General features: G+C 28.5%; 1 protein-coding gene across 1 annotated transcript; it reads right to left on the reverse strand.

Annotated features, from left to right (window-relative positions):
- On the reverse strand, positions 2032-3502 carry LOC109346569 (B3 domain-containing transcription factor VRN1-like). The gene is made up of 4 exons (XM_019586194.1): positions 3331-3502; positions 2808-3168; positions 2402-2547; positions 2032-2286 (listed from the first exon to the last, which is right to left on the reverse strand). The coding sequence occupies exons 1-4, from the start codon at positions 3412-3414 to the stop codon at positions 2050-2052; spliced, it is 828 nt and encodes a 275-aa protein (XP_019441739.1). The 5' UTR covers positions 3415-3502; the 3' UTR covers positions 2032-2049.

A 15393-nucleotide genomic window follows, 5' to 3' on the forward strand; every position in this document is an offset into this window, starting at 1 on the left:
TTTTCAATTATCGTCGACTTTTTAGAAAAGTAATCTAAACGAATGGTGGATAATATATTGTCTATGTATAAATCTTTACACAATATATAGATACACTCATAAAGTATCTCAAATAAGTTAGATTTAAGTTTCTTTAAAGGATTCAATATGAATTCATAGATAATGTAAGTGTTTTTTTACATTGTTAGTAAATCATTCACTGTTAATTTATTATCATTATTGACTCTTAAATAAAAGTAATATACAAATCAATTGTGAATGATATACTGATAATGTACAAAACTTTACACCGTTAGTATACAGATTTTAAACTTTTCTTTAAATATATATTTATTTTAATATGTTAGACTTTTGATCATGTAAACATCTATGGCATAACCGATGAATGTTAGTTTTTTTAATTTATTTGAGTTTAATATTATTGATGTAATAGCCATGATCATTGAACAAGTTCTTTCATAATGGTAAAATTGGGATGCGGATTATATTACTCATGCCAGATAATCTTCCGTATTAATAGAGAGAAGTATGGGTGTTCAAATCCAGACCGGTCCAAAACAAAAACCGCAAACCGATCTAAAGTAGACCGAAACCGCAAAAACCGAATCTATTTGGATCGTATTGGATTTATTCTTTAAGGACCGATCGGTCCAGTCCGGTCTTCGATTTCACGTCTGGGATCCAGACCGATCCAGACGAGACCGATATTGTTAAGTATCTCCTAATTTTTACAAAAGCATTCGAGATAGACAGTGGCACTGCAGAATCTCTAATTCCTCATTCCTAAATCCCTAATTCCTCCATTGTAATGAGGAAAAGTAAGATGTCAGTGGAAATAATTTTTCCTCATTCCTCTAGAATCACTAGATAGATGTTGAATGTTCACTGCAAAATCCTTAATTTTGTTGTTGCGTTGTTTTTTTATTGATTGGATCATGGAATTGTTAAAAATGATTGGATCATTAGACTATATTGATGTTTCTAATCTTACTACTAAAAGAATTAAATATTTCTTCATTATTCTGGTTGCTTCCTTGTTGGTGTTGTAGGCTGAAATAGAAGAGATTTATATGTTAATTTAAAAAAAAAGACCGATCCAAACCGGACCGAAACCGCATATAATATTTGGACCGGATTGGATCGGACATCTTAATATAAATGGACCAGACCGGACCGGACCGCATACTAATTATACGTTTGGATCGGATGATTTTTTGCTTAAAAACCGATCCAAATGGACCGCGAACACCCCTAGAGAGAAGTACACAACTTTACATGTGTTTCCATTGACAAAAATGTTATTTTATTGTATATAAAAGGATAAAAATATATTATCATATTATTATTTCATTTGTTTTTTATAATATTTGTTTCTCCATTTACAGAGAATATTACTCTCCATGCTAAATGCTACCAGGTTCTTTTCTTCTCTATATTTTTTAATATATATACACATATTGGTTTAATTTCACCTATTGTTGTTTAACTAAAATCATGTTCAAACTTGACTCAAAAACAATTCTGCACACTACAGTTCAAGGTGTGCAAACTGTAATAGTAAATCCAAACATTTCATGAATAAAATATTGGTCTAATGATATTAGATCCTATTAAATTCCAATATTACCAAAATGATAAAGGTTCGATTTCTATGAGTGACACCCATTAGGAATGTCATCACACACACATTGGTAGTATCAAAAAATCCTAATAGTATTGAACAAATACTGACCAACAAATCTATCATTCATCGTTTCAATTCTTTTTCTTTCAAATTAAAAAAATCATAATATCACATATATGAGCAGTAGTTATAAGATTTTCATACATCTGATAGTAAAGTAAAACCAATCTGTGCAAGAAACTAATCACGTTGATAGATTATTCCTTCAAATATTTAACATTTAAACTACATCCAAAATACATTTCACTCACAGAATGATTGAAAATTGATATTTCATCAAAAATATAAACCTCAAAAAACAGGTTGCAATTGAAACATGAAATTTAAGGATGCAAACTAGTTTTCCATAAGCATATGAACTAGTTTTAGCCTTTGAAAACATGAACTTTAAACACTACATCTTCTCTGTTAATGAGTTCAAAGATGCAAACATCTCCAGGTTGCAACTCACTTTCACTTGCAAACAAGCACCAACCAGCAGAGAATCGGCGACATGCAGAGTTGTTAGAACCAAGCAACTTCACTTTCCATGATCTTTCTCCATGTTCTAATGTTACATTCATGTTCTTCTTCTCAAAATAACCATCCATATTTGGTAAACTCTGCATTATAATATATGATAATTAATATCATTATATTCATAATAAAACACAGGATATCATGAATGTAAATGTTTCTCTTAGATTATAGTATTATTATACTTAGGTTTAATCATACCATACTGCTTTCCACCACATTAACAGGCTTTATAAGTTTTGTGAAGAAAGGATTATGAGATTTTGAGACGAATTTCTTAGCTAATACTTGTGCTCTAGGATCTCTTGGCCAATTCATTGATAAACTTGTAGGAGTAGCCTCCTCACCTGTGTAAATGTAAACGAAACAAGTTTATTCTCTTAGCCAGTTTTATACAATTATTGGACAAAATTTGATGCCCCTTTGAAAAAATTATGTATTTTTTGGACTATTATATACATAAACTGATAAAAGATTAAAAAGTAGTTGAGGGGTGAAAAGAAACATAGAAAATGTTAAATACCACATTCAAATTTCAATGTACAAATAATAGGACTCATACAACTATGAAATATGAAATGAAGAAACAGATAATGAAATCTCATACCTTTCCTTTTCTTACTTGGTTGAGCAGAAGCTAATGGTACTGGTGACCTTACTGATTCATGAACACTGTGATCAAGGTTCTGTTCTTCTTTACAAGTATGATAGGAAGGATAATCTATTTCAAGGCTACTATGGTCAAGTATGTTAACATCAAAATGGGAAGTTCCTTCATATTTAAACATCACCAAAACTCCATGATATAGAGAGTAGTTTTCAGTAAACTCTTTCCAACCCTTTTCAAACCAAAACTCACCATTCTTTTTGGTCCAATGCACTTTCCATTCAGTGCCATCTGGTGGCTTCAAAAACACTGGATTTGATATACCACCTCCATATATTTTTGTGAACTTGTTGGGTATTTTCTGTGAATAACTTGTTGGTTAGTATTCAACAACACACAAAAAAAGACTCATGTTCCTACTAAAAATATAACAAAGTTCAAACTAAGATCAATAGTGAATATATTTAATGTGATTTCTGCATATATGGCTCTATGTGTTTAGAAGTGAATAAAGAATGCTTACAATTTTTTGTAGATTGGTGTTAAGAATAAACTTGAAGAAGCGGGTAGGAAGAATATGATCCCTTCTGCTATGATGAGCATCCATGGATTGAGTATGAAATTTGGATTCTGTGCTTATCCTTTACCTCTAATAACTGAGAAGCTCAAAGATCAGCCACCTAATATTTAATTAATTCTCCATGGATACTCATTACACTAAACATACACTATTGTCACGCTTACCAATACCATTGCTCTTCCTTTACTTACGCCAATATACCTATTTTGAAGAATTATGTGGATTTTATGAGGGTAATATCTATTCATGCTTAGTATATATATTATATATAATTATTGTATTATTTATCATTTATTTGTATTTTTTTTAGAATGAATTATGATTAAACATGAATTATGAATGATGCAGTAACAATATATAAAAGACATACATTCATACATCTTTTTTTCTTCTTCAAAATGAGTGTAATATCTATGCACTGTCATGTAAAAATTTATGCACAATAATATATCGTTTATCATTCATTTGTATTATTATTTTTTAAAAATCAATCATAATTAAATATTTTTTGTAAATTTACTTATTGAGAGTCTCACATCTAATATTCATTTATATTTACTTATTGAGAGTCATATGTCATAATTAAATATAGATGATAAAAATTATTTATATCATAAATGCGTATAATATTATATACTGATTGTACAAGTGTTTTTACACTGTCAACAAATCTCTATCATTCATATGTTAATTATATTGACTTTCAAACAAAAATATTATAAACCAATGGTGGATAAAATAGTGACAATATAAAAAAAGTTATACTGTATGTGCATATATTTTAAACTCATATATTTTTCTATCACTCCTATCTCAAATCCTACCACACGTTTATGTCAACCATTGAGGGCAAGGATCACTTATACTATCATTTTCTTGTCTCCTTGTCGTAGATCGAATCAAATTTCATAAAATATTAATTTATGTTTTTATATTTTTTCTTTTTAAATGAATGAAACTTTATGATTTATTTAGTACATCAAATAAAACATAAATGATGACATGTAATCCTCATCCCAACCATTTACATACTAAGTTAGACTTGTATCCTGATTTATTGGCGAACTCTTTCGACTAGTATACTCTAATTTATAAAGGAAGATATGGATATGGAACTAATAATTTATATAGTAAGATATGGGTATGGAACTAATAATGGAAGTAAAGTTAAATTGCTAAACGGTTTGTTGATTTTATAATAAAGTAGATGGCTAATAAATATTTCATAACTGACTGCAAATATTAACTTACAAAATTTGCCTACCGAATTAGCCCCCTCCTCACCAATAAGGTGTTGGTGTAATGTGTAAGAATGTATTAAGAGTGACACTTGTTGGAATGGACACTCACAAACCTAAAATGAATTAATTACTTAACCCAAAAAAAGTGAGAAAAAACTGAACCAAAAAAAGCCCACTCTTCAAAATGAGTCTTCCCCATATGTAAAATGTAAATGAAAAATGTTTTGTTTTGATGAATGTAAATGGAAAATACAGTACAATGGAGTCTTTTTCAACTTACTTTTGAGTTCTTGCCCTTTCTTCTAATGGCTTATATGTAATTTTGATGCTCATTCAAATTTTGGCAGGATAAGATGTTCTTCCATGTTTTTCTATTATGGAATCAAAATAACTTAGAATGTTTGTCCAGAGACCACTGCAGGTTGCTTATACTTTATTTCTAGCTATTTTGCCGTTATGGAGTTATGTTTCTGATTGAAGAAATAAAATATGTAGTTAACATTTCATAAAGGGATTTGCTAACTGATTGGTTTCTGATGCTTTGGTTCCCTCTTCTTAACCACATATTAAGTTTTGGCTTTACTTTTGCATGCAACAAGTTACGGTTTTTAAGGTAACTCCGAGTATTTTTTATGTCTTCAATTGAGTTATATAGGATTTGATTTTAAGGCTACTGATCCCAGGAACGTCTCACAAGTTATGTCACCGTATGTATCATTTACTTATGATTTATTGAAAAAAATAGTAAAAAATTAATAGTATCAAAGATCATAAATGTATTTGTCTTCAAATGTGATATTAATACCTCATGTGTGCGGTCGACAAAACAGCAATTTTTTTGTAGCTCTCCGCTCATCAGTTTTGGTTTCTATTTGATACCTGAATATTGAAATCCAAATGAGTGACATAGTAATGAAGAGTTCATAATTTATAGCAAGAGCGAAACCCAGTTTAAATTTAAAACACAATCGAACAGCACTGAGGCTCGCAAGTTGCAAAAATGAGGCAAACCAATTCTGTAGGCCCAAGAGTGACTGGGCTAAGACTGTGCCCATTAAAAGCAGCTTATAGGGTATCTTTTGCATTACTAAACTGGAGAAAAACTTACGGACACATAAGTAACACATCATATTTGGAGACAAATAAACTTTATTGTTTTAGATATTATCATTTAAGATTAAATTTAATTAGATTTAAAATATTAATATGTTGTCAGGATCTTATTGGTTGTCTCTACGTAGTTTCGTCTTCGCACAAGTCTTTCTCCGTGTATCAATGAACTTATACTACCATTTAATCTAGATTTGTCTCTTCCATTAGTTTTTCTAAAATTCAACGTGGAAGTCATAAAACACTGCATAAATATATTACACTAAGCAGAGGCCTGAATAAGATAAACTTTAAGGCTCTCTAACAACGTACAATAAATTGTTGGATCTAAAGGATAAAGGGAATTATATAAAGAAGTCAAATATAAGTAACGTGTATGTTTGCTTTATCAGTGCTTGAAGTACTTGAACTGAGTAGATCTTATGCATTTAACTTACGTCATTTGGGTGTATTAATGATTTGATGAATTAAAACAAAGTGAGGTTCTTATGCTGTTATTATATATTAGTTCACTTGGCACACATAATTATCTACAATCATAGGAACGGAATATACATGGAAAGAAAACAATAATAAAATATTAGAACTTTGAATACGTTTCTTATCAAACGTGTGAAGGGAATGAACAATGATTGAAAAAGGGCACCCACCTCTTTGACTTTGCATTCTCAAGGCATCGTATTAGGTTAAAAAAGTTTGAATTTATTGTCTTTCTTCTTTCTATCGAACACCACTTTCCCGCATATATGCCTTTTAAGTTTGAACTTTTAAGCACACAATTGCTAGGATCGATAGAGACTTTTATCAACTTTGACATTTTGCGTCTTGGGGTTCAAATCAAACTCTCCCCACTTGGTGTAATCAAAGAGAGTTATACAAGAGTGCAATTCTATTTTTTTTTAGTGTTTTTTTAAGGCTAAAAATATAACTCTTGTATAAATTAAATGATACAAGTGTTATTGTCTTTTCATTTTTCAATGTTTTTTCTCATAACTGCATGAGTCTCTCACCTTTTTTGTTACAAATGCTCTAACTCTTTTTACAATATTGAGATAAGACATTTTTATATGTTTTAATTTGATTGATTTATCATTAAATATGTTTAATATTTCTTTCTTGTTAAAAGAGATTGATCATAGTATAACTACGTAAGGATCAAGCCAGTTATTACGCCTTGTTGATTTTTTTTGTGTTATATAGGGTATAAGTATTTAGGATTAAACTTTAATTATAATTAAATTTTTAATATGTTGTCAAAAAAAAATAATTGTCTCTATTTACTTGTATCTGGCACACGTTTTTCTCCTAAGAAAAATACCATCATGTTAATTAATGACATTGCTCATTCCTAAAAGCTTAATCAATCAAACGTTTTGTACGTTGAGTATGTCGGTTGAGGTGTACCTCTACATTTATAACTCACTCATCAAGCCTTTACTCGTAAGTGTGAATTACACACACTTTCGAAGACCAATGTGTACCTAAATTGGTTGCCAGTGTGAAAAGCTTATTATCAGATAAGTAGGTGACTTTACATGCAACAATTATATGTAAATAGTTAGTCAAAGGTAGTAGCTATAACAATGTTTATGACTAATATTCTCCGTTTTGTTAATTAATATAAGATAATGAGAGAATGACACACGTAAAGTAGTGTTGTATATATTTGAAATAGTGCATGAACGAGGAAGTCAATTAAGATCAAATTCTCCTCTATAGGGTAAAGTAAAATATTGGGCGACACATTCTCCTTTTTTAGCTAGGACAAAGATCAAATTCCTAATAAGATTTGTTTTATCTGATAGAGTCTTTGTCTTATGCTATAATATTTATATTTTGGATTTTATTGTTAATAGCAACACATAATTATTATTATTTTATTGAATTCGAAATTAATGATTTAATAATACACCGACATAGAGAAGCCTTCATTTACCTTAAATTTTCCATGTACCTAAAAGAGGTAGAGTGGACTTTCGGAAATATTTTTTGTTTCGATATGGAATTGTGACATGCACGTAGAATATAATTCATGATCACCTAATTATAGGACCCTCGTGGTGGATGTGACTTATATTTGTTTATTCGACTAAGTTAATTTCTTATCAAAGAGAGATTTGTTAACCACTCTAAGAAAAAATCACCAACGATATGGGTTTTCTTATGTTAATTCTGGTTCATTCTTAAGATATGTTAAAATGATAGTTAATATATAAGTCCTACACTAACCATTTTTGGGTGCATTACACTAACCATTTTAAAAAAACGAAAATTTGTTTAATAAACATAAATATATAGTCAACTTTCAAAAAATATACATTTTATTTAAAGATATTAAAAATCAATATTAAGATCAATGTTGTTAATAAATATAAACTACATGGTCCAATTTTATTAAAAAAAGTATGATTCTAATTGGGATTTGAAACCATACTTCTATACAGAAGGTTCATCCTGTTGTGAGGGGGTGGATTAGTTGGATTGCGATCACCTGTCCTAAACGGTATCCTACTTCATGTCTCTCAAGTCAATCAGAGTGTTCTGTTTTATTATTTTTTGCTTTTAAATTTTTTATTTTATTCATGTGTTAATATATAATTGGTTTGGGACTGAGACACCATTGAGGACATGTGATCCTCATCTGAATTATTTCCAATACGAGAGAGAAGTACACAAAAAAAACAAATGGAAAAATAATATGATATGATATTTTTATTTCTTAGATATATTGTAATGAAATATTTTTACTAAATGTGAATTCAATAACTTTTTATGTGTTAGTGTCCTTGAATCAAGGAAGATCTGTGTGGAAAGAGTATGAATTATGAAAGGAGTTTTCCTTTTTTGACAAAATGGTGCCCATGCCAACGAATGTCAAACCTAATTTTGGACGTAGCAGGTTATGCATTATTGAATCAACAACATGTGCCGTACAAACAATATTTTGATGCACATTATTTCATATTGTCATCTATTCGGAATGAAAAAGTTTCACATTGAGTAAAAATGGATGAGTTAAAGAGTATATAAGTGGAATGACGTATAGACCAATGTCTTAAGGTTTTTGGTCAAGATGTGGTGTCAAACTCGATCACTTCTATGTTTCTTTCACTTAGCCCATGGAAGAATGTTAATATCATGGATGAAGATCTCCCAATAAGTGGCATAAGAGTCGATGGTTCGACGGCTCAACGGATATTGAAACGACAAGTGGTTGGTAGATCCATGAGAGATCCTTGTGTCGAAAGTCTTCATGACGAGAGATCAAGGTGGCGTGTTCCATTAATGAAATGATAAGCCAACGGTAGTGCAAGTAGATAGATAGATGAGCTCTAGTGTATCCAATACTCGAAGGGGAACTCACACTAGAGGGGGAGATGTTGGAGATTCAAAGTGTGAATTAACAAGTCTCACATTGAGCAAAAATGAATGAGTTAAATGACATATAAGTGAATGGACTTATAGACCTAATGCCTAAGGTTTTGGGTCAAGATGTGGTGTCAATTTCACTTCTATGTTCTTTCACTTAGTCCATGAAAGAATGTTAATCTCATGGATGAAGATCTTCCAACACATATTAAGGTTTACGGCATTTCCCGAAAATAAAGTAAAGAAAGATTACAAAATTATTAGGCTAAATAATCTTATGCGAAAACAATTTAACATGTCTCTTTGATATCAATAAACCATTACAAACTAAACTTTGAGGTTAAAGTTATTTTTCTACATATATATGATGAAATTATCTTATACCATAACATGTCTCACTGAATCGAATCATCGATCTTAGAGTTTCAATGAGATCTTACACAAATAGATCAGTAAAAAAAAGATTTATATAATGACATGCTTGGCAGCTTGGTTTGAAAGATGAATGCATTAAAATGAATGAGCAAAAGGTTTGGACTTTGGGGAGTTGATAAGTAAAAGGGTTTTACGTTTTTTACTTTTGACTTTTGACTTTTGAGTCCTTTTCTGGGTGTAATTTATTCATACAGGCAATGAGACAAACATCCAAACAATCATATCCGTCGTTTAAGGTTTTTTTAACAAAACCTTTAGAGGGTGAACATAGGTTTATTGTTGACCATTCTCATTGTCATCACTATTATTATTTTCACACCACCACTATTATCTTTATCACTAGCATTATTGTCACTACTAATATGCTTCTGTCCAATTCATCATTTTCTGGGTTGACCCACTCTCCAAAATGAAATATAAGTGATAAGTTTAGTACGCTTATAATAAACTAAAAAGTAAGCATTATATTTATTTGAGTGGCATAGTACATACACTAATAACGTCATAATCCCAAATGAAAAACGGCTGTGCACGTAGTCTATCTCAGATAGTTGATTGACAAGACTAAACAGAACTAAAAAATGAAGGGAAATGTGAGATAGCATAAAAATCCATATAAGAATTCATAAGAGTCTCGACTACATCATAGAATAAAAATAAATGCGCTGCTGAAATAATAAATAACACCATATCACGTCTCATCAATACAACACAAGACAGTGGTTGAAGTTGTCAACAATCAAAACTTTTCTAAAGAAAACATTTATATTATTAAAAAATTTATACATCATAAAGTCCATATCTATACTCATGTCATTGTTAGATTAAATTGATTTTTACACATCATTTTTAACGCATAATATTTATAGACAACAAGGCTCGAACAACTATTTTTCTAAGATTAAACATATTATTGTCATTAATAATAATTGATATAATTTATTTATGGTAGTATTAGCTATAATAATTTTTGATTTATTAAAGTAAAAATATGGGTCCATGGTCATAACCATGTCTATAAAAATATGAGTGGAAAAATGCATTTTTTATAATTGTATAAAAAGAAACCATTTACACTATGTTTGGTTATGTGGAAAAAAAGAGGAAAGAAAAGAGGAGGAAGGAAAAGTGGCGTAAAATATTATTTTCCACCATTTGGTTCAACACTAAAAATGAGAGGAAGGAAAAATAAACATGAGTCCCACACAAAAAGTTTTCCTCCCTATTTTGTGAAGAAAATTAAGAAAGGAGAGAAAAACATCAAAAATTTCAAATTTGCCCTTCATCATGAATGAATTTAAAGAACCACACTCTATGTGAAAATATATACAATTTAGTAAAATTCTTTGTTTATATTCATTTTGATGTGAAATTCGTTAACTTAATTTTATTTTCGTTGATTCTAAACTCAAAAATTAATTAATAATTGTGTATTTTTCGAAATGAAAAGAAACAAATAAACATAATTACTAACAAATAAAATAATAATAAATAAATTAGAAAGACAAAACGCAAAATATATAGAAGTGAGATTGTTAAAAATATAAAAGTGATTTTAAAAAATTAGTTATACTTTACTTAGATACATTGGTGAGAAAAAGATATAACATGTTAATAATTTTTATTGAATTTTATAAACATAAATTATTATATTAAACTTAGTAACTTAAAAATATTAATCAATATTATTAGAAATAAATTATTTAGTTATGTAATTTGCAATTTTAAAAATTAGATATGTATTGTCATTTTAAATAAATATTTAGTTATGTAATTTAGTTATATAATGAGGGTACTTATGTCATTTTATATATATATTATGTTTAAACATAATCCTCTCACTTTTCTTCCATTTTCAATCATATTAAACAATAAAATTATCATCATTTTCTACTACTTTTTTTCCTTCAACTTTCTTTCTTTCCTTCCACTTTCATTCCTTAACCAAACATAGCCTTAATGTAATGAGGTATGGTTTGAATTAAAAAGTGGTTCATCTATACATAGAAAACCCAAAATAATTATCCGTTATGGTGTAATTCGTGGTTCTTCCTATTTTGCTCTCATTATTTTCTAATTTTTACAACAAAAAAAATCATATATAATCTAATGTTTCTCTCCACTTAAGATATGTTCCATATTATTAGGTTAACTATTTCTCCTTCTTACATTATGACTATCAATTTTTAATGTAGAACATGAATGTTAAATTTAAACACCAATCGAATACATCCAATCCAACTGTAGATTACAAATATTTAACATAAAATATTATATTCAACATTTATGACATACAAATTACATATTATAAATGATAGAAAAGTAGTTTAGCAGGCACGATAGTGCTGTCGTGTATGTGAACACACTAATATTTTATAATAATAAAAAATAGGTAATTCATTTACTATTTATTTATATTTTTTGAAATAAAAATTAAAAATGATATTAGTTATTATAGTGGAGAAAATAGGAACACGTGAAGCTAGGTACATTACCGTTTGCCTGCACACGCCAATTGTACCGGCGGCCTCGAAGCCTGCCCCACTCTCCGTTCTGTTGTTTTAACTTTTAACCTTTTTACCCAAACTCATTATTATTAATAACATCCTAAATATAAAATACAAAAGTTGGAATTGATGCATGCAATTGCAATGAGAATATGAGATAAGAAGAAGAAGAGTGATTAAATAAATAAATGGTGTTGTTTTGACTGTTTCATAACTCATCATTCCATTTGTGCTTCTGTAAATTCCATCATTATCATACTGACACATACTCAGAGCCTATGAGAGAGAATTAAGCTGACCCTTTCTTCTTTCTATTCCTTTTGCTCTTTCTCTTTACTCTTTTTTTATTTATTTATTATTATTATTATTCTATTCACCACAACTCTCTGCTCTTTCTGCCATCTTTTAGAACAATTCCTTCTTATTAGCTGATTTTCCTATTCTCTTTCTTTCCTCTCGATCTATGTGTACCCCTTAATAATTAAATATCCCATTTATGATTCCACCCTCATTCTTTTTTCCAATTTTCATTTTTAAAATATTATACAAGACAATCGATTTAATTTTAAGTAAATTATACCGACATCTCTTGAGTTTTAATGAAATTACATAAATTGTCTATCACTTTTCTACATCTACATAAACCTCCATAGCTTTTAAACTTTCATTATATTGACTACTCTGCATAACAAATAAATAAGTGTAATCTTTTAAATAAAAAATGTGATAAATGCAATTAAGTTAAACAAAACATTATATATTACGGAGACAAATCCAAATAATATATGCGTCAATATTTCTTTATTATTTTTGGTTCGTTACACTATATTATAAGAGCGATTTAAACAATATTTCTTTAGAATTATTGATGCATTTTGTAATAAAAAATAATAAAGATACATTAATTAGACTTGTATACACAATATATCATGTTTTGTTTAACTTAATTGCATTTATCTTATTTTTTGTTTAAAAAATTACACTTATTTCTTATGCAGATGTGGTCAGTGTAATGAAAATATAAAAAACTAGAAGAGATTTGTGTAGGTATAGAAAAGTGAGGGGTGATTTGTATAATTTCACTAAAACTCTGGAACTGTCAGTATAATTTACTCTTTAATTTTTTATACTCAAATATTAATATATCAGTGTTTATTGTGGTTAAAACTCTCACTCTCACTCTCTTTCTCTATTTTTTTCTTAAATCATTTATACTAACTATCAGTCTATTTTATAATTGAGTTTAAGATGTGTGCATCATCAGTGTAAATTTTTTTATATTGATAGTATATTATTCATTATTGGTTTATATTACTTTTATTTCGTAATCAATTATGACTAATATATGAATAGTGAATGATGTGTTGACAGTATAAAAAAATAATTAAACTGTTAGTGTATACATATTAACTTTTTATTATTTATGAAAATCAATCTAGTTTGTTCAAGCCTTCATAGTTCACCTTTCTCAACCTGGAACTTGAATAATTCAGATTGAAAAAATGGATCTAATCATGCTTCAGAATATATGTATGTATGGTACATCTAAAAAATAACTAGTAACAAACTAGAACCCAATAAGACTAAATTTTTCTTGTCAATCTTAGATTAGGTTGGAGTGAATGTCTATGAATTGAAGTTATATACCATCTTAATCAAATACTATGTATAATGGTGTTCATCAACTATATAATTGATATGAAAGGTTTATAGTGGTCATACACTATTAAGTTATTTTTTGTCATAGTGGTTTTCTACTAATTTGATTCTGGTTTGTATGATTTATTAATTTCGAGTTCTTATACTTTGAAATTCATATAAGTTAATCCTTATTGTATTGTCCTTTCAAGTTTTATCTTTCGTTTATTTTACTTTTGCTGGTAAATGGAAATAAAATAATCAAATATAGTTAAAGGTACTTCAGTGACTATATATTTAAAATCTGTCTTAAATTTTATAATAAAAATAAAATTATTTATACTTGTAATCATAATGTATGTAAACAAAAACTCAGTTTATTAAATTACTTTTAATGTGTTGTAGCGGAAGACACGTGAAGAAATTTAAATAGAGAAAATGACACCGAGAAATTAATGTGGTTCAACAATTTGCCTACATTCATGGTTGAAGAGCAACAATGATATTATTACTATGATAAAAGAGAATTACAAGTTCACTCAAGTATTTTACTCACGTCTCAAAACTCAAGTACATCCAATATCTCTCTTTGAAGTATATCTTGAACACTAAAATATTTCTCACAATATTAGAATAAGAGAATATATACTAAGGCTAGAATATTGGTGTGTCTTACAATGGCTTGAAGCATTCCTATTTATAGCCAAAGCCTTGAGGATTGTATAGCCAAAAACAAAGATGCTTCACCACAATCTCTTCTTCTCATTGGTTACAAAAAAAGTTTCACAATAACCACTTATTTTACTTGGCCACATCATTCTCTTTTTCTTTTAAACAAATATTTAATATAATGAAACCCAATTTATAAAATTAAGTGGTATCCAAAATACACCCATAAACATTAAGATTATAGATTAATTTGACATTCTTTGTTTGACTTAATTTGAAAATAGGAGTACAGCATACCATTTAAGGATAGATACTGATACTTCCATATTGGTATACCAGATATATGTCCTATTTGGACATACAAGACGTTACGCTTTTATACCCACGCTTGATTGAAGCCCTTGTTTGATAAAATAACTACTGTAAAAACAGGAGAGGGTTACAGATTTTTGAGAAAATTTATAGTCTTTTCTTATCATAGAAATAGGATGATGGAATACTAAAATAATATGAATAATATTTAAAGAGTGTAATATTTATAAAGTAATAATATTTAAAGAGTGTAATATTTATAAAGTATTAATGTAAAATTTCAGTTATTTTTTGGATATAATGTGTATATATTGATAGTGTAAGTATTTTTTGCATTGTCAGTAAATTATTCACCTTGGATTTATTAACTACTACTGACTCTTAAACAAAAATAATACAAATTAATAGTGGACGATATGTTGATATTGTAAATTTTTTTACACTATCAACCCATTAATTATAAACTTTTTAAAATAGTCAATAATTATTAAATATAAATAATTAAAAATAAAATAATAAAATATAAATTTTATATATTTTTTAAATATATGAGTAGTGAATAGTAGCATATTAAATTGATGAACAGCATATATATAAAAATGATAAAAGAAATGAAAGTTGAGTGATTGATTTTGATGGCACATCCCAGCTGTTGATAGGTAGTGGTAGATGGACAATAGTTCAGAGTTGAAATTCCATTTATCACGTTGACGTATAGATCTTTC

This window comes from Lupinus angustifolius, chromosome LG04, assembly GCF_001865875.1.
Source record: "Lupinus angustifolius cultivar Tanjil chromosome LG04, LupAngTanjil_v1.0, whole genome shotgun sequence".
Classification (NCBI taxonomy): domain Eukaryota; kingdom Viridiplantae; phylum Streptophyta; class Magnoliopsida; order Fabales; family Fabaceae; genus Lupinus; species Lupinus angustifolius.

What these genes read in the sequence shown, in the direction of transcription:
- LOC109346569 (XM_019586194.1), bottom strand. Translation starts at nt 3,414, where the DNA reads ATGGATGCTCATCATAGCAGAAGGGATCATATTCTTCCTACCCGCTTC. An exon ending in ACCAAGTAAGAAAAGGAAAG is followed by an intron (nt 2,548 to 2,807) that starts GTATGAGATTTC and finishes ACATTTACACAG; the next exon opens with GTGAGGAGGCTACTCCTACA. An exon ending in ATGTGGTGGAAAGCAGTATG is followed by an intron (nt 2,287 to 2,401) that starts GTATGATTAAAC and finishes ATTATAATGCAG; the next exon opens with AGTTTACCAAATATGGATGG.